The sequence below is a fragment of the Pipistrellus hanaki genome (assembly GCF_964339955.1).
Source record: "Pipistrellus hanaki genome assembly, chromosome: 7".
Taxonomy (NCBI): domain Eukaryota; kingdom Metazoa; phylum Chordata; class Mammalia; order Chiroptera; family Vespertilionidae; genus Pipistrellus; species Pipistrellus hanaki.
Window position 1 is genome coordinate 13,612,720 of NC_140509.1, and position 23,893 is coordinate 13,636,612.

Sequence of the window (23,893 nt, forward strand, 5' to 3'; positions counted from 1 at the left end):
TATGAGCCAAAAAAGAATAAAAATTGATAAATTGGACTTCTTCAAAATTGAAAACTTCAACTCTCCCAAAGACACTAAGAAAAGTCAAACCTCAGACTTAGAGAAAATATGTTAAAAACACATTTCTATCTCTAGAATATATGAACTCGTATGTTGTAATAAGAAGACAAACAACCAATCCTAATATATATAAACAGCTAGGTGGCGTCATGACCAAACCGGTGGCCGGTCACCATTAAGTACATGGAGCACGTCTTGGTCCTCCTCTCCTCCAGCCCCTAACCCGCTCACTCTGAGGGGAGGCTGGTGGCGGGGTGGGCGGGGGACTGTTGAGCAGTGGTAGCAAGCTGCTTTGTGGGGTGGTTGAGGAGCAGTCACCTAGGCAGAAGCGAGGTTTGAGAAGCAGTCGCGGGGTGGGGGAGTTTCAAGGAACAGCTGAAGGTCCGAGGTGGGGGGAGTTTCACAGTGTCGAGCGGTGAGCTTCACAGGGCGGCAGCAAGCTTCCTGGAGGAGCCTCATGGAGCAGTCCGGGGCGAGCATGGCGGAGCATCCCAGGGAGGGGAGCTTCACGTGCTGTCTGTACTGTCGCAGGGCCAGGGCGGCAGAAGCCATGCAACGGAGGCCAGGCTAGGCCTAGGGACCCTAACTACGCATGATTTCGTGCACACTGGGCCTCTAGTTTTTAATAAATTGACAAAAGATTCAAACAAACACTTCAACAAAGAAACAATATAGATGGAAAATGAACATAAGAAAAATGCTTAATATCATTAGGAAAGCAAAGTAAAACCACCATGAGATCCACTATCCACCTATGAGGACTGCTAAAATTAAAACTAAACCATCCAACCAACCAACCAACCAACCAAACGAAAAAATAGGCTATACCAAATGCTGGCAAAAATATGGAGCAACTGGAAATCTCACATTTCTGATGGAATACCAAATGGTATAACAATTTTGGCAATTAAATATTCACTTACCACATGACCCAGTAATTCCACTCCTAGGTATTTACCCAATACTACTGCACACTTAAGTCCACACAAAGCTCTGTCCATGTTCATAGCAGCTTTCTTCTTTTTTAAAATTGTTTCTTCTTAACTAGAGGCCTGGTGTATGAAATTCATGCATGGGGATGGGGGGTTCCTCAGCCCAGCCTGCACCCTCTCGCAATCTGGGATCCCTGAGGGGATGATCTCTGCAGGATCAGGCCTAACCTGGCAATTGGACATCCCTCTTGCAATCCAGGACCACCGGATCCTAACCACTTGCCTGCCTAACTAGTCATCCCTAACTGCCTCTGCCTGCCTGCCTGATCACCCCTAACCACTCTACCTACCTGGTCACCCCTAACTGCTCCCCTGCCTGCCTGATCCACCACAAACCACTCACCTGCTTGCCTGGTCACCCCTAACTACTTGCCTGCCTGCCTGATTGCTCCTAACCATTCTGCCTGCCTGATCACCCCTAACTATTCACCTGCCTGCCTGATTGCCCCTAACTGCCTCAGCCTTGGCCCCTGCCACGTTGGCTTCATATGGAACATGTCTGGAATGATGTCCAGAAGGTTGTTCGGCTGTACAGTCTAATTAGCATATTATGCTTTTCTTATTATAGATAGCCAATAATCCAATGGAAAGGTCCATTCAAAACTGAATGAGTAAACACATTGTGGTGCATTCATACAGGGAATACTCAGCAATGGAAGGGAATAAACTACTGATTCACGCAGCAACTGCCGAACCTCAGAAGCATTCTGCTAAGTGAGATAAGTCAGACAACAAAAAATCCTCAAAATCCAAATTCATGTAGAATGATTCCTTTTTATTTGCTATTTTGGAAAAGGTAAAATTAGAGAGAGGGAAATCAGATCAGTGGCTGCCAGGAGTTAGTGATGCCATGGTAGGGGACCGGTAAATGACAAAGAAACAGGAAACAACTTTTTGGGGTTCATGTACCTTCACTGTGGTGGTGGTTACACAAATGTGTTTATTTGTCTAAAGCCACTGAATTGTACTGCGTGTAAACTGATACCTAAAAAAAGAAATATATTCTATTCGTCCTATCTAAAAAACACTATGCCCTGGCCAGGTAGCTCAGTTAGCTGGAGCATCATCCTGATACACTAAGGTTTTGGGTTCAATCCCCAATCAGGGCACATACAAGAATCAACCAATGAATGCATAAATAACTGGAACAAAAGATAAATGTTTTTCTCTCTCTATCTCTCTCAAATTAATAATTAAAAAATAAAATACTATTGTAATATATAAAGTCATAAATGCACTAAAAATATTAACCTGGAGTTGTATTAAAAAGAAAATTTGAATAAGTAGTGAAATAGATATATCAAAAATTCGCCCTCTCATTAAAGAAAACCTTACTGAATCATAACTCACTCTTGCTTGTGGTGGCCAAATCTCTTACTCTGTTGAAGATGCATTGTGATTTAGGAAGTACTGGATGCAAAGCCTTTTAAACAGACTGGTGTCACAGTGGAAGTTCAGAGGAATTAGGAAGGTCAGGGGGAAGCTGACATCGAGGGGGGGAAAACAGCAGCAGCCAGGACAGAAGTGAGTAGACATGAAAGTCCAGCAACATGGGTCCAGTGCTGTGAAAAACTGTAGATTTAAGGACTGATCAACCCATGATCCACTCAGTAAGATACTGACCGAGTGCAATGTGTATCAGGCCCCATTCCAAGTGCTAGAGATGGGGCAGTGGGTGAAATAGGCTGTATCCTTAATCTTAGGTTACATTCTAGAAGGAGGAGACAATAAATAAGATAAATAAGTATAGGAAACGGTACTTGTTCGAGTGAACAGCAACAACAAAAAGCAGGGAAGGGAAATAGTGTGCTAGCACAGAGGCTGGGGTTTCAATATTTAAAAGGGTGGCCAGTGAAGACTTCTCTGAGTGACAGTGTGAGAAGACGTGAAGAAGATGAGAGCCATGAGGGTAGACATTTAAAGGGGGTGCTTTTGAACACGCAGTAATCATGGGGTGCTTGGCTATAATCATCTACTTTGTTGAGACCCACCTTCTTCCCATAATAATCCTATAAAAAGATACCACTTAATGTGATAACTGGTTATGAGAGCTTATAAATATGATTTATAGAATTCATATAATCTTGATCTCAACTGAGCAAGAAACATTTGAAATCCAGCTGAAAGAAAACCACACACCTCCATTTATTTTTAACTCCGACTAACCCTCCTCCCTCTAACCTGCCCCTCTTTCAATTTTCATTATGCCTGATTCTGGAAAAGCTGAATGGCACAGTTTTATGTTAATACATTGTTGAGTATTATTAGTTGGGAAAGGGGTTTAGAAAAAAACAGAGAGGAAATAACCTATCCATATGAAAACAATAATCACATAATATTTATTGTCTGGGATTGAAATGCTTCAAATACGCAAAGCAATAAAATGCCAGGAAACGCAAAACTTCCTACTGTTAAAAAGATCATAAATTTTTCCAAAAATAAGACGTCTGAAATAAGTTCGGGTGACAGGTTATGCTGAAGGAAAAACACCCTGAATACTGATCGAATGCTGAAGGAAAAACACCCTGAATACTGATCGAAACAGCCCCAAGCCTTCAGGAGGCACAGCCCCTCGAGGCAACTGGCTGTTCCTGTCAAGCACAGAAAGCAGTGGGCCTGTGCCGAGTCCAACCGTCCCTTTTAGCAGAAACACACTCACTAACCCATGCATTCGATAACTTGCATTTTTCCTACCTTGTGAATTAAAAAAAAAAAAAAAAGGTAATGTTAAAAAGCTACCAGGATTCTATGATCACTTTTAAATGAATTTATATTTTATAAATCACAATTGTGCATTTATGTACTTATTTAATGTATGTTATACATCATATATATTGTATATGTATTGTATATTTGAAACAGAGTGGTGCCCATGTGGGCAAAATATGCGTAGTTAACTTACACGTAATTTAATCTAAGTAGCCTCATGGGTCCCTTGAAGACTTCTGATGTGCCCCACGGGCCCTTGACTCATTGTTTGGGAATTTATAGACTCCATAGTGATTGCTTGACTTTCATAGGTGCTAACGTATTTTTTTTTTTTTAATGAAAACAATGAATGCATGAATGAGTGAATGAACGAACAGAGATACAGAAAACAAACATTTTTATCGCAAGCTATTCTTGGGTGATAAACTGTTGCTTCCAGTTCACAAAAATCTTTCTTTTCAGTCTGAACAGATCATCATATCTACTTTAAGGTTGATGGAAATGTTATTTCCATTTCCTTTAAGGAAATTTTATCCTGAAATGGTTCATTGTCTTTACAGGAAACAATGGGAGAGCTAGCAGGTTTTCAAAGACAGTGCCATATACAAAAGTAGCAAGTGAGTCTAGGATTCTTTACTCGTTTGTGTGGATTACATTTGGATGGGACAGGGCAGTTCCTTAAGTCTTCAGCAGGATGAGTGAGATGGAGCTCCTCTCTTCCTGAGCCCATTAACCCCTTCAAGCAGCCTGAAGTCGCAATGCCCACTCAGAAAGGCCACAGTGGGCCTGAGCATGGGGTGCTCTGAGTTGATTTCCCAGAAATCAACTCAGAGCACCCCATGCTCAGGCCCACTGTTTTTTAGAAAAAGGTTGTGAAAATCTACAGTTCAGGAGATTTGCAGCCAAATAAGTGAAACAGCATCGATAAGAAATTACACAGAGATTTAAGAAAATTTGTTTTTAAGAAAAAGGTTGTGAAAATCTACAGTTCAGGAGATTTGCAGCCAAATAAGTGAAACAGCATCGATAAGAAATTACACAGAGATTTAACAGCAACGAAAAGAATTCTGTGCTTCTGCGTAAATGAGTTTTTCTGTTAACCACCTAACAAATGTTTATTGGATACCTAGTGTGTGCATGTGGTGATTACAAAGGTGTATACATTCAAGACTTGCCCGCAGGAAACCCTTAAGCTGGGGCAGGCTGCAGAGCCCAGGAGAGATGATTAGGGACACTCATAGGAAGGCTGGAGACCAACAGGGACGCAGAGGTGAGAGCAGGCGGCAGGTCTAGGCACTGAGGTGGGCAGGTGTATTGGTGGGAAGGAGGTCACCATGAAAACCTAGGAAAGAGGAAGCGGGTTTATTTTTCATCCTGTTCACGGAAACTCACACTACACACGACAGGGGAAAAGCGCCCAGTAATTTCGCAGGTTCCCACACAGGCGCCTGGGTAAGATTCCACGGCTGTCTGTGCTTCCCGAGGAAGTGGGAGCAGCCAGTCTTGGGAGGAGCTGCCTGAGGTAGTTTCTCACCTGCTTCCTGGTTTGTGGGGAGGGAGGCAGGCATGGCACAGGATTCTGTGATCACTTTTAAATGAATTTATATTTTATAAATCACAATGGTGCATATATGTATTTATTTAATGTATGTTATACAACATATACATTATATATATATATATATATATATATATATATATATATATATATATATAATTTTTTAATTTTTTTTTTTGGAAACAGAGTGGTGCCCATGTGGGCAAAACATGCGGAGTTAACCTACACATAATTTAATCTAAGTAGCCCCATGAGCCCCTTGAAGATTTCTGATGTTCCCCACAAGCCCTTGACTTATTGTTTGGGAATTTATAGACTCCATAGTGATTGCTTGACTTTCATAGGTGCTAACGTATTTTTTTTTTTAATGAAAAAAAAATTAATGCATGAATGAATGAACAGAGATTCCATTGCCATCTCCTTTTGGGTATGGATGCAAACTGAAAACTGCGTGGCTACCCTTCAGGGTGGGAGCCTGCCTGACTCAGGACTCGGTCATCGGCCCCTCCGGCTGGGCTGGTCTCTCCCCGCGGCCTAGGAACATGGAACGCTGAGGCCATGGGGATCTCGCTTATGCTGCTGCCAGGGTGGACGTGTCGATGGGCACATACAGGTCAGGGAGGAGTGGCGGGGACTGGCCCCTGCACTGCCAGGTGGACTCACTTCTCCCAGGGAAAGAGGCTGGAAGAAGTCAAGCAGGGCCACTCAGAACGGACAGCTGCAGCCCGCAGGCCCAGTGGCCGGTGCGCTGCCAAGGGACCTGAACAGGCAGACATCAGAAAACGACCTGTGCTGAGGCAGACAGACCGAGGGCTTGAAGGGAAAAGGCTGCCCACCCCCGATGAGAGGAAAAGGATCACTGCTAACTCAAGCTGAGCTCAGCCGCCTTCTTCCTGACCTCTGCTCACCGCGCCCCTCCGGCACACGGGCCTCCTGGGCCTGGAGAAACGATGACCTAAGTAATGAGCGAACACCGGCCAAGGACTGCCGTGGGGACTCTGTGTGCCATGGCAGACACATGTACACAGGTGGGGACTTTTATAACACGGGGGACTTACCTGCATGAAAGAACACACTAGCAGCCTAAGTAACGAGAACTTTCTGGAGAGATCTCATCTTCGCAAGGGGAGGCTTGGTACACATGGACCTTTGAGGACACTTCGTTCCTAATCTGTATAATGATGCTTAGTATGTGCATTTATCTTCGTATTTATTTATCTTACGGCTTAAGACGTTACAGAAGAGTTGGCATCATTCTATGTAATTATATTCTATTATACATTATATGATATTCTATTATATACACACTATTTGGCCTTAAAGAAGGAAAGTTAAAATGGGTTTCTCTGGTAATCAGGGTTTTTGGTGCTGAGAAGTGCTTCCAGTTTGGGAGCAATCCTCTCTGACAAGCCCCTACAACACTTTATTCACAAAAACTCCATGCTGTGTCTCAGTGCTTCTGAGCGTGAGCCTTGGGGTCAGCGTGCTGCGCGTGGACGCCAACTGCACTGTGGGTGCCTCCATATAAGGCACTGAGCCTTCCGTCCCTCAGTTTCCCCCTGCTGCCCAAAGGCGGCAGGGAGAGCATGTGCGTTTCCTGTGATGGGGTTGTGTTTAGCGAGACAACCCACACCAAGTGTTTAGTGCACAGGGGGGCATACCATGTGCCATAATTGAGTCAAACTTACTGTTAAAACACTGACACAATATACCATCATTTTAATAGTAAGTGCAGTGTTACTTGGTAAAGTAAAATTATGTAAGCAATCATCTTGATTATTCATTCTTCCTATATTTTTTCTATTTTTATTTTCCTTTGGAAAAAAACGAGAACAGTGGATACTGTTGGGTGGTGATGAGCAGAAGAGAACATGAATGTAACGCTCCATACAGAATCACCGAGGTTTCCAACAATGACACACTGTATGTGGGCTTCTCGTGACTTTGTAAGAATTAATTGTTTTAAAATCTGCTTCAATTGTCAAAATCCCCATGACTTATGACAGCTTAAATATTGGCTATTTTGTTCCAAAACACAAATGCCAATCTCTTTCTTTGTTTCTCTTTTTAAGTGCTATGATATCACTGTCCTATTCACAACACGAGAGGCTTGCTTGAAGAGATATGACTTTTTAATATCCGAGTTTTTAAAGGCATCTGGCCCTTATTTAGGCGTCACATTTCCCTCCGGCTCCTGCAGGCACGGTTCTGCTGCTGAAGTGCGGCTGGCTGCCCTCTGCAGAGCCCCTGCTTGGTGAACACAGCTCCCCTCAAACCGCCGGACCCCAACCCTGCCACTGCACAATCAGAGCACACAGTTTCCCTGTGGCTTTCAAGTAAATAGATAAACATAAGAAAATAAATGGCTGGACACTCGGCTTTATGTGGGGGCCACTGCCATGATATGTTCGGCTTGATGCCTGATATTATTTGCAGAAGTGTTTATGTACTATGAAATGTTCAGCCAGAGCGTACAGGAAACTGTAAAATATTTTATGAGATGTGTACATGGTTGATGGTAAAATTTTAAACGCAACCTGGGACAGTTCTATCTAAATTCCAGGAGGACAGATGAGGGAATAGTTTCTCTATAGCGATTCGGTTTTACACAAGGGGTTACATTAACTGGGAAGAAATATCTGATATGGGAACTATATAAATTCTTTTTCATGAAATTAAATTTTATACTTTCTAGACAAGTAAACATATATTTTCTTTCCGAACAAGAATTGCCAGTTATATTTATTTGTCTTCTACGTGGTAAAAGCATTAAATGTGAATTATTTATTATTTTATAGAAACAAAGGACAGACAGTAATAAATGAAGAATTTTCCCCACATACAGAAAGTAAGTACATAATTTAAAAAATATTTGTGCTTTTGTTTTTTTAAATAAAAATTCTTAGTTCTAAAATGGGAACATTATTATTTATTGATGTGAGAGAGAAAGAGAGAGAAAGATCAATTTGGTGTGCTACTTAGTGATGCACTCATTGGCTGGTTCTTGTATGTGCCCTGACTGGGGCTGGAACCCACAACCGTGGCATATGGGAGGCTGCTCTAACCAACTGTGCTTCCTGGCCAGAGCTGGAACACTCTTTTTGGATCTCAACTATTGCGATATGTGAAGACAGGAAGGTTAAAGACATCGCTTTAAAATGGCATGTTCACAAAGTCGAATTTTCAAATTCAGGTGAAAGGAGAAATATTTCTATTTCCTTTACTCTCAAATCTATGAGGCAGTATCAATTTCCCACTAGAGAGGCAATTTACTGATTTTATTTTCAAATTTGATCTCCAAAACGCAAGCCTACAAAAATAGGAACTATTCTGTGTATTCACATTTGATTTAGAGAGCATGATTTTTGTGTCTATTTTTTGTTTTATAGCATGTACTTCATAAAGTCATTATGAAGATAGAAGAAATGCCAGCGATCTGCTTCCTGACACAAAGTAGGCTAATTCCCCGCTCCCTTGCTTGCAGACTTCTTTTTTAAAAACAATGTTGTGTAACTGGCAGATTATTTAGTTAATATCAGTCCCTTTGAAGAACATTTTAATATAACACGTCTGAGGTACACACACCATAGAAGCGATATGTCTTGGTAATGTCGGAGCAAGCCCAGCATGGAGCACACCGCTAGCCTGGGACCTGGGGCCAGGACCTGGCTCTGGTCTCCCGGCCTGTGCTGAGCCATCTGGGCACGTTGGTTTCCCTCCCTGGGCCATGTGTTTTAATGTGTGAAACAAATGGTTGTTTCCAATGATTTTTAAGACCATCTTCTGCTCTAATATTTTATGAATCTACCTAACATTTTAATCTTTAGAGAGAAATTTATTGAAGTCACATTTTCTGAAATGTTCCTTCTTTTTTTCTATATTCACTGCTTAAGGAAATTTTATTTCACTTTGAATTTAGTGTTGTGGAAAGAGTTAGGGAAAGAACCTATGGGTAGAAAAGTAAAAAAAAAAAAAAAAAAGAATTAAAAATATTAATATTGAGCAATTATGGGGACATGTAGGCTGGTTCAGGAAAGACATAAATGACCTTGTTTGATTCTAAATTCAGCTCACTGGCTTATGATGGAAAGTGAAAGGTTATTATATGGACTTACTGGGCAAAACCAGATTTTATAAATAATTACCTGTCAGACTGTTCAAGATAGACAAACATACGCCAGACCAACAAAAACACAGACCTGTCATATTTCTGAGAGAAATGTACGTTGAGTCTTCCTTCTCTGGGAGTATAGGGAGATCAGGTAGAATAAAATGAAGGAGGAAAACCCTAAACCCTATATTTTCTGCCTTGTGCATAGTTTAAAATGTATAATGTGGGAGGAGAAGGAATTTTGATGTGAAAAAATAGCCCCTGAAAATTTTATACATCAATAAGCCAGGCAGATCGAAACCAAATACAATAAATGCTGTCGTTTCAAAAGTTAGGATGTTTACTGCAAGCTTATAATTTTCTATGATTAGGGACGCCAAGAAAAATAAGAATGATGATAAAAAGAAAAGTTTAATCATACATTTTAACGACACAGATGGAACATCAAAACCCTTTGGAAACTTCTGATATTATAAATCTGCACTTTCTGTCCTTGACATAAAGATTTTTTCCAGGAGGACTAACCTAGAACAGGTAAGTGATAGTTAACCAATGGGATTAATGTGGCCCAGTCATATTAGCCGGGCTGCACAATGGCTTTGGTCACCAGACGAAACCTTTCATGTTTCTCATTTCTGTGTCTATTAATTCTTTACAAAGGCTGTCTCAGTGTGAGTAAAAGCCATGATAAAAGCAAAATTACACAAAACTCCTACGAATTTAAAGGAATAACTTCCTGTGTTCTTTTGCAATTCCAGTCTAATCAGGAACTGTACAATTACGTCTGCTCTATTTTGACTTGTTCCCGAGGGTGCCGGTTCCTCGCGTACTGGAGAGAGCATAGATGCCAGAGGGTAGCTCGGCTGCTACCGGCAGTTCCTGTCCACGTGTGCAGCCTCAGGGAGGTGGTGCTGGGAGAGAGCACATCCTCACTCCCCTCCGAAGGGGAGGGTGGGTGTGAGAGCGGTCGGCCTGGGACAACAGGGACAGGGAAGGAGAGAGCTGGAGATGGGGAGAGGGTCCGGATGCGGGAAAACACGCGCCAGGCAGACATGCAGAGAGCGGGGAAGAAGCATGAACGTGACAGACACTGTGAGTGGGAGCAGGGAGGCGAGGACAGGAATAGAGTTCACCGGGTCCCCTCAAACTTTGATTCCTGTGAGTTTACAAAATAGACATCTGTCTCTAAAGTCCATGTGGATGTAGTCAACGAGGCTGGAAAGTAAAGTGCCAGGGGAAAGCTGACTGTCCTTTTAATTTTGTTTCCTTTGTCCCAAACTTGGATTACTAAATGCATCAACTAAAACATAGACTAAACACTGAAAAAAAAAAAGACAAAAAAATAAGACACTGTTTTTAAGATATGTGAGCTGAGGGCAGTAAATCCATTCCAAATTAAAATTTCAAAATTGTGTGATCCGCATTCTTGTCCACCTACACACTCTCCCAAACATCCTGCCATTAATTAGCCAACGGCCTGTCTAGTAAACAAGACTAGGCGTTGAGGGGGCTGGGGAAGAGCTGGAGTCAGCCCCTCCGTAGTCACAACAAACCGGCCCACTCCTGGGGGTGCAGAGAAGGTCACTGTGTGCTTTGCTTTGTCCGCCCCGGGAACAGAATCACCTTCAGGGAGCAGCGCCGGTCCCGTGGTCCGGCCCCAGTCAGCAGGCCAGGAAGGCCATCCCGGCCCTGCGGTAGGCACTCTGCGGAGAAGAAGAAGGCTGCAGTGAATTATCACAAGTCCAACAGGAGAGGAGGCACGGCAGGAGGGCTTCGGCCCGTGCTGTGGCCGGCCGGCCGCACTCTGACAGGGGCTTACTCTGAGCAGTTCTGGTGGCAGAGCTCTCGCAGCTGCTTTGTCTATTAAAAAGTCAGTGCGGTTTAACAAGTGGCTAGCGATCCTATTTTGGGGGAGTGGGAGATAGGCGAAATAAGACATCCCGTTCTGTTAATTGCCTGGACTTGGTTAGGTTAAAGACATGTTGTGTTGAATCTGTTTGTCCTTTGTAAACATGTGTTCCCTATTGGACATGCTCAAGAATAATTTCTAACTAAGTATCTTAATAGTCTATAAATTACTGGCTCATTATAGCCTTCCACGGCCTAATTTATAGTCTCCGTGCAAAGCTCTGGGAACAGGCACCAAAGAGGCCGTTCCTCCCCCTGAAAACGGTCTCGAAGGAGTTCTGTACATTACAGATGTTACAGAAAACTCGAATCTCCCATAACTTCATATACACGCATGCACGTGCAGTGTAACTGTGGGTGTTCATGATTGGATAAACAGTCCCGTGAAAGAAACTGGGAAAGTGGATGCTAATGACAATGCATTTCTACAGACAAAGTAAAATGCATGACTTTTCATCCCAAGAGCTGTCCCTGCCCGAGAGCTGGGCTGCCCAGGCCTGTGCCTGGCCCTGAGCCTGGCAGCGAGGCCGGCGGGGAGCAGAGCCGAAAGCCACGGCCCAGGAGTAAAACGAGCCCTTCCCCACCACGGCGCTCAGTATTTACACTATGAAGTCACATTCAGACAACTCATAACCCTCAATTAGATGCCATTTCTTCTATAATGCTTTCAGAAAAATGGAAACAATTACAGAATCTGTATCAGGGATTTTCCCCTCTAAGGTAACAACTCAGTCTATTCTGGAATCTGCACACTTTCAGTCCAACAAATTTACCGTCAACAGCATATTGTCAGAAATGCAGAATAAGCTTTTATGATTAAGCAAATGCCATGGACGTACTGTATAGTTTAATTCTAAAAAAAAAAAAAAAAGACTGAAATACATTTTTAATTACTTTGCAAAAAAAGGTAAGTGAACCACAAGCTTTTAAAGACTTCTACCAACATGAGGTGAAACAAAAATGTTTTTTTTTTTCCCTCCCCAATAACTTTCCGTTAATCATAAAACCAGTCCACTTCACATGCACCCCTTCCAAACAGCGGCTTGTCCGGGATTTCCTGTGGCTGTCAGGTTGGAGCGGGGCTGAAATTCCATCAGCGGCGATGCTGCCACGCAGCTCACTCCCAGCAGCGGCTGGGATGAGAAAACGGCACATTCCTGGTCCGCTTCTCAGGGCTCTCCCGCGAGTTCCTTCCTGATATCAGGCTTTTTGTGCCAGAGGACACCCCTGGCCTGGAGCAAACATCCTAACAAGAACTAGAAAGTTCCACGTCTACCCCTGAGAGGGAGCACGGACAGCAGTGTTGAGTGCATTCCTCAGAGAGCCACAAATAACTCGCAGCAATGGATAGAGTGTCTTCCCGCAACCACAGCACAGCCTACCACCAAGGCTGCCTGAGAGGCGTCCGCCCCGGTGATGCTTTGCTTCTGGACCCTGATATTTTAAATTTTACAGCCACAGTGACAGCCTTTCACATAACATCATATTTAAATGCAGGGACGGTTTACATGGAGATAAATGGGCCTGGAGTCAAGCCGGGTTTCTTCTCCAGGTGAATGGCTGAGAGAGCCCTCCTCGGGAAAGAAGTGTGGCTCAGGGGAAGAGTCTTGGCTGACTGTAGCTAAGAATTTACCGAGTTTAATCTTCCGGGGGGGGGCAGTAAGAAGTGGTTTTCCTTAGGACTGAAAAGGTCACTTTTAGAAAATCAATTCACCTTTGCAAACAGTGAAAAGATGGCTGGCTTATTTAGTAACAGATCCCCAGTGGCCAAGCTGACCCAGCTTTCTGGACGAAGGTCTTCCTATTCTAATTCTAAAATAGAGGAGGAACAGACATGCATGTGTAATTAGCGAAGAGCAATCTCAGCAAACCAATCCCCCAGGGTCATTCCCCCTGAGTCACTGCTGTTCAGTCGCTGCTGTTTGATGTACAAAGGATGTGTGCTGTCTGTGGAGGGTGATTATGGGAACGTCGAAAATTTGGCATCTTTTCTAGAGTAAGCAACTTTAAAGGAAGATGGATGAAGACAACTCATCTTTGTGTCAACTGTGAATTTCTCTTTATTTGTGTTGCAAATGTTGAAACTAAATTTAAACATCGCGTGGTGTGAGGGCCTTCCAGAGGCTACATTCTCACGAAATGCTTTGTATCCCACTTACTCTCCACTGTCAGATCCTATGTCTGATTCCCAATTTTATCTCTTCACAGACACTCTGCAGACCCTGACCGGAAACAGCCAGGACCACACCTCACTACTGAAAAGAATCAATCAATAACCAAATCAGGCTTCCCCAATAAACCAAGCTTCTTCCGTATGCCACCTAAGATTTATTATTGATTTAATAAAGGTCTGTACTTGACTACTAGTTGCTCCTATGTGAGTTTGTTGAATAGCTCAGACATTTTAGCATGTTACCAGTAAAGCAGCAAAGATAATAGTTAGGTTGTTTTTAAAGGACCGGTTACAGTTACTTTTTCTCTTTAAAAAAATTGAGGATCAAGTGAGCTCCTACCTTTTACATTCATTTATTCACTCAGCCCCAAATTATGACCTGTTACCAGAAGCTCAATATACCTGGATAAACAGATACAGATTCTATCTACTGCATGGGCATGGGTGGGAAAATTACTAACTCACGACTCTGCACTTTTAAAGTATGACTTTTTTTTTCTTTCTTATTTGAATATGGATAAGCTAGAGAAAACATTTAAGTCTCAAATTGATTTACTTCTGCTTGGTATGTGGGTCACCATAAATTGCACATTTTAAAGGACACATGTTACTATAACAAAGTAAAAGATTAGCATTCATCTTAAGCAAAAGAAGGTATTTTACAAAACATATCCTGTTGTTCCAACTTGAATATATTTGTGTGTGTTATTTATGCCACCGTCTAAATCTCTCCTTCACCCAGTTCAGATGTACATTTTATTCTCACTACTACCTTTCCTGACTCTTTCCTACTTTCTCAAACTTGAAATAAAACAAGAGTTTCATTGTAGGGGCTGACATCAGCAAGGCCGGCTGGAGAGCCCCAAAGCTCATCTCCCACAAAAACAATAAACAAACAACTACAAACATGCAGATACAGCTCTGGGAAAGCTCTGAGCTACAACAAAGAAACAGAATCCTGTGGGGCTGAGCGACAGGCCTGGCCACTTAGAGGTGTGGGAAGCATTTTACCATTTTATCTGCATCACCCCCTCTTCCCGCCCCCCCACCCCCCCACCTCAGTTCAAGCTGCTCGGGGCACTCCCTCAGGTGAATGGTATCCCAAGGGACAGAAGAGCAGGAGCACCTCAGAGAGGCTCATCTCTGCCATGGCCATTTGCAGCCTCAGCTACAACACTGAGCCCTGCTGGTGGAGCCGCATGGGATCCCCAGGCTGTGTCTCCTCATGGGGGCTGGGCTGCTGCTGCTGGGAGACCTGCCTCAGGGCCCCACCTGATGCTGTGCCCACTCTCTGCGTTTGGGACACCATAACTCTCACCCTCTATGGACGGGAGCTGCTGCTGCTCTCTGTGCCCTGCCTCTCAGATTCCAAGTCACAGCTTTGATCCAGCACCACTGGGCGGTGCTCCTGCAGCTGCTGCTCTCTGGCCCACTCTGTGAGTCTGATGTCATGGCACTCACTTGCCATCACTGGGCAGCACTTTGAGGCTCTATGTCCCATTCCCTGGGTCCTGAGTCATGGCTATGAACTGGCATCACTGAGGCTGAACTGCTGGTGCTCTGCTCCCTGCCCTCTAGGGCCCAAATACTGTGGTGAGTCTCAGAGCCTCAGACCCGGGTTCCCCAGGAGACCTGCACATGTCTGCATCTAAGACACCAGCATTACCACTGCAGCAAGTGCACCTGTGCCCCAGGTCTCAGGCACTGCGGTAGTTCCACATGTACCTGAGCCCAGCACCCCAGTGTTACTGCTGCTCTGAGTGCCTGAAACCAAGTGGGATAGCCCAGTCTGGCACATTCTCCCACAGGCAAAAAGGGCGACTAGGAAGACCCCAGCAGCTCTGCCCCGGAGGACCCCGAGTCCTAGGCACCACTGCCACTTGCAGGACCTCCACAGTCTTGGCCACCAAAGACCATGCAGTCTTGACCAATGTTGACCTTGGCTGATAGAGGCAGGGAAACTATGCCACTGTGCTCTCCCTAGAATCAGAGATGTTGCATCCACCCAGCCAAAGCCCTCATGGCCACCTTCAGAGAAAGGTCTTTCCTAACCAGTGTTAGTCTTTAAAAATTACAGAAGAACTGACTGCTCCCTCAATGAACAGACATCAATGTAAATCCACTAGAAACATGAAAAAGTAATAATTTTCTTTTATTTACTGTCAATAATTTTCCAGTACCCAACTCCAAAGAAATAGAGATCTATGAGTCAACTGAAAAATAATTAAAAATATTTTAAGGTAGTGCAGTAAGATTCAAGAGACCACAGATAACCCAATGAGCTCAGGAACTCAATGCATGAGCAAGATGAGAAGTTCAACAAAGAGAGATAAATCATGATATACCAAGTAGAAATTCTGGAGCTGAAGGATGCAATGAATAAGATGAAAAATGCAAGAGAGAGCTTCAAAAAAGGCTTAATCAAGAAGAATTAATCTGCAAAGTTGAAGACAGATCTCTTAATATTATCCATTCAGAGGAGAAAAATAAGAATGAAAAGGAGCGAAAAAAGCCTATGTGAATTATGGGACAACATTAAGTGAAACAATATTTGCATTATGGGAGTCCTAGAAGAGAGAGAAAGGGTCTGAAAAGTTAACCAAAGAGAGATTTTGAAAGAATTAAGAGTTTAAAAAGAGTCATCACATAGAAGCAAACCCAGACAACATTCTCAGCAGGTTTCTCAGAAGAAACCTTGCAGGCCAGGAGGGAGTGGGGTGATATATTCAAAGTGCTCAAAGACAAAAACCTGCCAATCTAGAATACTTTACTCGGAAAAGTAGTTCTTAGGTAGAGATATAGACAAAAATGGAGGGACTTTATCACCACTAGGCCACCTTAGAAGAAAGGCAAAAAGGAGTTCTTCAAGATGAAACAAAAAGGATGCTAATTAGTAACATGAAAACATGAAAAATATAAAACCCATTGATAAAGGTAAATACACAGATAAATTTAAAATAATACTGCAATGGTGGTATGTAAATCACTTTGGACTCTAGCATATAGGTTGAAAGGCAAAAGTGCTAAAAATAACTATAGCTAAAATATTTTCTTAGTGAAAATACAATATAAAAAGATGCAAATGGTGAGATTAACAACATAAAGTGGTGTAGGGGAGCAAATAAATGTGTAGATTTTTTTAATGCAATTGAAGTTAAATTGTTATCCACTTAAAATACACATATAAGATGCATTATAAAAGCCTCTTTGCAAACACAAATTAAAAACTTATAATAAGCACACAAATAATAAGAGAATAGAGTCAAAGCATACTATTATAAAAAAATCAATTCTCAAAGGAAGACAGCAATAGCGAAAGAAAGGAATGAAGAAAGTATAAAACAATCAGAAAACATTTACAAAATGACAATAGTAAGTCCTTACATATATAACATAAATGCTGTTAAGTTTCCAATGAAAAGACATTGAGTGCCTGGATAGATAAAAGAAAAACAGAGACCCAAGTACATGCTGCCTATAAGAGATTCACTTAAGCTTTAAAGACATTCACAGGCTGAAAGTGATGGGATGGGAAAATGCTAATGAAAACAAAAGAGAAAGAGGTACCGTATTTTCCGGCATATAAGACGACCCCTAATTTTACAGTTAAAACAGGTTTAGGCCTATATTCGCTGTATAAGACTACCCCCCACTTTCGAGGCAACACCAGTTCTTTTTTTAATAGACAGCCTCTCTGACTCTGGCCATTTTTGGTTGACTTTTTTCATTTCAAAAGTTGTCTTATACGCCGGAAAATACGGTAGCTATAATTATATCAGAAAAATGTAGACTTGAGAAGTCCAATGCGCTATCCATTGTGCAACAGAGCCTAGAAAAATGTAGACTTTAAGTCAAAAGCTGTAGCAAAAGATAAAGAAGGCATAATCCTATATAATAAAGAGATAGTATGCAAATTAACCCTCATGACCTCACAAGATGGCTGCCTATGACTAGGCTAGCAGGGCGGGTAGTGAGGGATGACCAAATGACTGAATACATATAGTCAATTTTTGACAAAGGAGCCAAGAACATATTAAGAAAATCTCTTCAATAAATGGTACTGGGAAAACTGGGTAGCCACATGCAAAAGAATGAAATGGGATCCCTATTTTATACCATATAAAGAATGAACTCAAAATGGATGAAGGACTTCAATGTAATATCTGAGCTGTAAAGCTCCTAGAAGTAAAATAGGGAATATGCTCCTTGATATTGACCTTGACAGTGGTTTCTTAGATTGACTTTTGCATAGCAAAGTCAATAATAAATTGAAAAGGCAACTACAGAATCAGAGAAAAATCTTTGCAAACCATATACCTAAAAAGGGGTTAATATATAAAAATACATAAAGAACAAATGATTCAATAGCAAAAATGCAAATAGTAAAATTTAAAAATTGGCAACAAAAATTGGATAGACATTTTCCTGAAGAAGACATACAGATGGTCAATAGGTACATGAAAAAGGTGTTCAGCATCACTAATCATCAAGAAAATCCAAATCAAAACCACAATGAGATATCACCTAACACCTGTTAGGATGGCCATTATAAAAAAGACAAGAGATAACAAATGTGGAGAAAAGGGACTCCTTATATGCTGTTGGGGGAATATAAATTGGTACAGTAATTATGGAAAACAGTATAGTGGTTGCTCAAAATTTAAAAATAGAACTACAATTGGACCCAGCAATGTGACTCTTAGGTATGTATCAGAAGGAAATGAAAAACATATCTCAAAGAGATATCTGCAACATTATTTACAATCACCAAGACATGATAACAACCTATATGTCTTTGGGTGAACCTGGAGGGCATTAGGTTAAGTGAAATAAACTAGAGAGAGAAATAAAAGTACTGTTTGGTATCACTTGTATGTGGATTATAAACAAAATAAAACCAAAATCAAAGCAAAACACACACACACACACACACACACACATCAAGAACAGAGTAGAATTGTGCTTGCCAGGGGCTATAGGGACAAAACAGAGTAGAATTGTGGTTGCCAGGGCTAAAGAGACAGAGAAATGAGCAGATGCAGATCCAAGGGTACAAACTTTTGGATACAAGTTCTGAGGATCTAATGTACAGCCTGGTGAGTTAAACATATGGTGTTGTATACTTAAAAGTTGCTGAGAGTACATCTTAAGTGTTCTAACACACACAAAACAAAACAAAAAGAGTTAACGGTGAGATGATAAATGTGCTAATTATCTTGATCATGATAGTCATTCCCCAATGTAAATGTATATAAACTCATCACATTGCATTCATTAAATATATACAATTATATTTGTCAATTATTCCTCAAAATTGGAAATAAAAAAATAATTTCATTGTAGCAGGTCCCAAATTCACTTATAAATATTTCCTTTCTCAAAGTCCTAAGACAGAAGATTTTGGTTCCATTGCCTGAGTGCTATACATTTGTATGATACGATTTTAGAAAATCTGAGTTCTTATTTTATGTATATCATTCTGCTTGGTGTCTAAGGACAAAAGCTAAGTAACATAGTCCCTGCAGTCAGTAAACTTCCAATTTAATGCCAACAGCCTACGACAAGTAAAATGCAATGAGAGGTCATTCGCAAGGGTGGGAGGAGGGAGTTTGCTTAAAAAAAATTATCTTTATTACAGATGTCCCCCTTTTCCCCATTGACCCCCTCCACCTGACCCTGCACCCCCCGCCCCAGGCCTTCACTGCACTATTATCTGTGTCCATGAGTTATGCATATAAATCCTTTGATTAATCTCTTCCTGCCCTTCCCCCACTAATCACAATATTTAATTTTAAGTAAAATTTAAAGGGCACGAAATTTGTAGATTTGTAGATTTCTTAAGGCAACGAGAAAGGGGCAAAGATTAAAAAACACTACATGGTTTTATGATTGCTAAGTACTTTCATGCCCATATCTAATTTACCCTTACCACAAGGGTCTTATTATTCTCTTTTTTAAAGTGACATACTCTAGTGAATGGTAGATTTAGTATTAAAAACCCAGGGCCTGTATTCTCTTCATTATACCACATTGTCTTACACTAAACAAAAGAAAAAAAAACCCTCTGAAATCTGGCATAATTCATTCCACCTGGATTACTGAAGACATACACAGTCTCCTAGTCTTGACAAACTCAATTCTTGCTAACTCAACATCACTTAAAGGCGAAATGAAAATTTTACTTCAAATTTAAACTAAATCAGCCTGGTCCGGTACTTCAAAGTGCGGAGGGGGACTTAAATCGAAGTCATCTTCAGTTTTGAGGCATCTCAACGAGTGCTTATTTTCCAGGCTAATTTTCAGAATAGTAAATACTAAAAAGCACTGTGCAACCTAATCACCGAGGGAGCTTTGAAAAAGAACAGATCCTCTGGCTCTGCTGCCTCTGGACCGTTTCCAAAGCCCCAGGTGACTGGCTGCAGCGAGGCCTGGGGTGGGGCGGAGAGGACGAGGACACCATCCACGGACAGAGAAGGTTCTGTCAGCAACGGGAACCACTTCAGAATCTGCCACGATTACACAGTAAGCAACATCTCTTAGTGGAAATCCTACTATTGGCATTTAATTTAATACAGAAGAAAGAGAAATTCAGGTTTTCAGACCAGGCCTATCTACCCAGACAGCAAGTGGGTTACCTGTGTCTCTCTCACATTTCTCACCTGCAGTCCATCTGTAGAGTAGTCATGTTTTTTTTTTTCCTTCCTAGATACTGGGATGCCACTCTTAGGGACATCATCCTTCAGATGTCTCACCGTATTTAATTCCATAATGAAAAAGGAATTTGGAAACTGAGCCTATTAATCCAAGCTGAACAAACCCTTTGCATATATCAAGGAATAGACTGTGGAACTGCAAAGTGTCTGTGAATGCCTCAAGCCCAATTCCAAATTTAACAGAGAACACAAACGCCCAGAGAGCGCCACCATCCCTGATCATGTCAGGGGAGATCCCGGGATTCCTGACTCAGGTTAGGGCTCTTTACGGATGGTTCTCATTCTGTCCAAAGCTATGTGTTTAGCATCCCAGACCTTAATGGGGAAAACAGATGTAGGGGGAAAATTGTTTTTCCGGATTAAGAGCCCTTGGGAGCAGAACAAAAGTGAAGGGACTGGGAAGGGAGAGACTTAACGATGTCCAAACAGCACAGCTGAGGAGTCAGAACAAGGCAGACCGTCGTTATGAGTTGCTAGCTCTACTTTTGGCTCTTCTGCTGCATGATTAGCCCTTCCTTAGAGAATCACTGATTTCCCAGAGTGCTCCAAACAATAACTTTGATAAATGGACGAAATATCAAAATAATTAAGATAAACCTGTCTGGAAAGTTCTGTGGCGAAAGCACACATCTTTAGGACCTTCCAGGGGCGACACACCATGTGTTCCCATCCAAGTCTTACTCAGGCTGTGCTCAGTGTCCGGCTTAACAAATAATGTGGCTTGCCTGGATATGTTTGGAGTTGACCATTTGGATGAAATCCAGTAAGAAGAGGACAATAAAAAGACTTGGAGCATATATTCTCTCTCCCAAACTACTCTTAACTCCCAATTAACTAAGTGTAGGGCAGACTTTCTGCAGAGGGTGACTTGTGGGCCACGGGACCCGCCCTGGTTACCAAGGGCCTGGTGGTTTCCCGAACGTTCTCCACTCCACAGAGACTGGGAGGGCACCGAGGGCACAGAGGGCACACGGGGCTTTGCTGAGAGAGAAGGTAGGGAGGTAGCAGAGCAAACTGAAAGCAACTGCCTTTCACGAGTGCTTACCGATGTAGTTAATCTCAGTGATTTGTTGGAATACTCAGTTGAATTGGGGTGGGGAAGGGAGCTACATCTCTGAATTTCACGTACAAATGCTGTTGCACAAGCTACATGAGCCCTCCCCTCTGCCCCACCTCACACCCAAGTTTTCCAGGAAAAGCCGGGTGTTTTTGTATCTGGCCTTTCCCTCCCTCTCTTCTGGCAGCCACACTGGAGACTACATCAACTGTTCCCACACGCCCCAGTTCAGCCCTGCCCTCTGGAGCCACTGGATTCAGAGACCAAGCCTCCCCCAGACCTTCATCTGCCTCAGGAGGGATCTATGCCCCAGAGACACACTGCTTTGCTTTAATACTGTACATCTCTGAGGCTCTGGATCTTCATATCAAAGCTGTGCAACAGCTTTTTAAAAGATAAAGTATGACCCCGCCCCCGCCCCTGGCCTTTGGCTGCCCTTGTGTCTGCGTGTGGGAAGAGATTTAATTATAATGAATAAATCTGAATGGTGGTCTAAGACTCTTAAAATCAAAGTGGAAATCATGGCTGAATTTCATTAGCAAACATAAATACAAATAGGAACATCTTGTTTGCACCAAAGCCATGTGACTTTTCCCCTTTTGATAATTTTATTCTAACTCTGATATTTCAGAGAATCTAAATTGAACCATATGATGAATAGCGTTGCAACACGCAAAGCTCTTCATTAAACATCTTCCCTTTGTATACTTCCCAGTGTTAGAAACATCCTGTGGAAACCTGGAGGGCAGTTTGTCGGACAGCAGGGCACTGGTTTAAGAACACGAACAGGGAGGGAAAAAGACATAGCACTAACTGTAACTGGGAGCCATATAAATATCAAGAAGTTGTCATTTTATGCTTGTTTTCCTGTATGTATCTGTCATATTCTTATTACCAAGTTATTCCAGCATTCTGAATACAAAAACCTCTAAATTAAAATTTAATTATTAAAAATTGCCATTTCTAATTGTCCAAGACATCTCAGTCAAATTATATGAGAGATGTGTTAATTCTGATGTTAAGCAAATAATTAAGTAGCTGATAAAAGCAACATTGTTTTTTTTTAGAACAAAAGTGTTTTGTAAAGGTTATTTTTAGCAATTTTATATGAGACTAAAAGTATACAATTTCTACGTATAAATTATTCTTTCCATGATATCGTATGTACTTAAACACAACTATGGTTAATAATAATTTAATGCCAATAATGTTAAACTTTTCTTCAGCTACCTTATATTAACAACAGTCAAAACACAGATGTCTAAAATTATTCCAAGCTGCAAACACATATAACTCTATATGAAAACAGTGCTAAATTGGCAGAATTATTAACTGAAATCTCCCTCTTTTGGGGGGGAGGGGGACAGGGCTAACAACAGTTAATTTTCATTTCTCTATAGCATTCAGAAGGCAGGGACCTTACTATTTTATCTATGTGTGCCCATAGTATAACCCAACGCAGAGAAAATAAGTAGGTGCTCAATAAATAACCATCGTGAGAATGAATGGATTTGATTAGCAAGTAGGTTAGTTTCCTCTGGGCAACAATGAGAACATGTTATGCTAACATGTTCTCCACCAGAGCAGGGGCTGGGATAGCTCTTAAAAATTTGGCTTAGACAGCATACTTATCATTTTACAAGATAATCATCAGTAGTAATTGTTAAGAAAAATAAATTAGTGACCTTAATAATTCAACCATAAACATTGCTGCAAAAAAAGTTACTGTGATATGGGTTCTCAGTTCCCACTCGGAGCATTTCTGGGCTTCTCCTCACTGTTATCTGCTAGGAGTAAAAAAATGGCTCCCAAATGCCTTGTTTGTCAAAAAAAAAAAAAAAAAAAAAGAGTCCAAGTTATCTAAAACAACACTGCTAATTATATTGTTGAGTCTAAACATTTGAAGTTCAAATATACTGCTACTGAAAATTATAATTAATAGCTAGTTTACAGTAGATAGTATAAAGTAATTTTTTTTTTTTTTTACAATCTTGGTTATATGGCAATGATCTCAATTGTATTTTCAATCTTCAACAATGATACAAAATAAAATAAAAATAATATTGTCTCAATAGCCTGTGCAACATCAAAAAACACAACACAAAAAAAATAAGAACGTGGGTAGCAATACCTGTTTACCAATTGTCAAGACACCAATTAGGCTAGTAAATAAGTTATAATTAAGGTTCTTAAGAATTCTTTGAAGACAAAAAATACTAAAAATAATGATACAAAACAGTCAGGACATAGTAGTTAATAATATCAATCATGTATGGTAGCTACTTGAGAAGGTGTATTTCTGTATAAACTGTCATTCATTCAACAATACAGACTACAAGGTTCAGTGAATACAGCAGTGATCACAGCCCCTTATTTTCTTCTCCTTTCTAAAAAAAATCCTGAGGCTGTTTTTACTGATTTTGAGAGAGAGAGGAAAGAGAAACATCAATGAGAAAAACATCGATCAGTTGCCTCTAATACACGTCCCAACTGGGGATGGAACTCCAAACCTGCAACCAAGGTATGTGCCCTGACCTGGAATTGAACCCTCAATCTTTTAGTGCATGGGACGCCACTCTAACCAAATGAGCCACCGGGCCAGGATCTGCCCT

The 23,893-nt window shown here is 41.5% G+C and overlaps 1 protein-coding gene across 3 annotated transcripts in view; it reads right to left on the minus strand.

Moving 5' to 3' along the window:
- Positions 1 to 4,729: 4,729 nt before the first annotated feature.
- The window catches only part of SUPT3H (SPT3 homolog, SAGA and STAGA complex component), a 390,182-nt gene continuing 371,018 nt past the window's right edge, over positions 4,730 to 23,893 (minus strand). For 2 of the 3 annotated variants that reach the window (XM_084889814.1, XM_084889816.1), the window contains exon 12: positions 9,823 to 11,133. In XM_084889814.1, the coding sequence (XP_084745940.1) occupies positions 11,092 to 11,133 (42 nt within the window). In that variant the 3' untranslated portion in view covers positions 9,823 to 11,091. Of the gene's footprint in view, positions 5,104 to 9,822; positions 11,134 to 23,893 lie in introns of those variants that run through there. The other variant, XM_084889815.1, reaches the window with a different exon arrangement.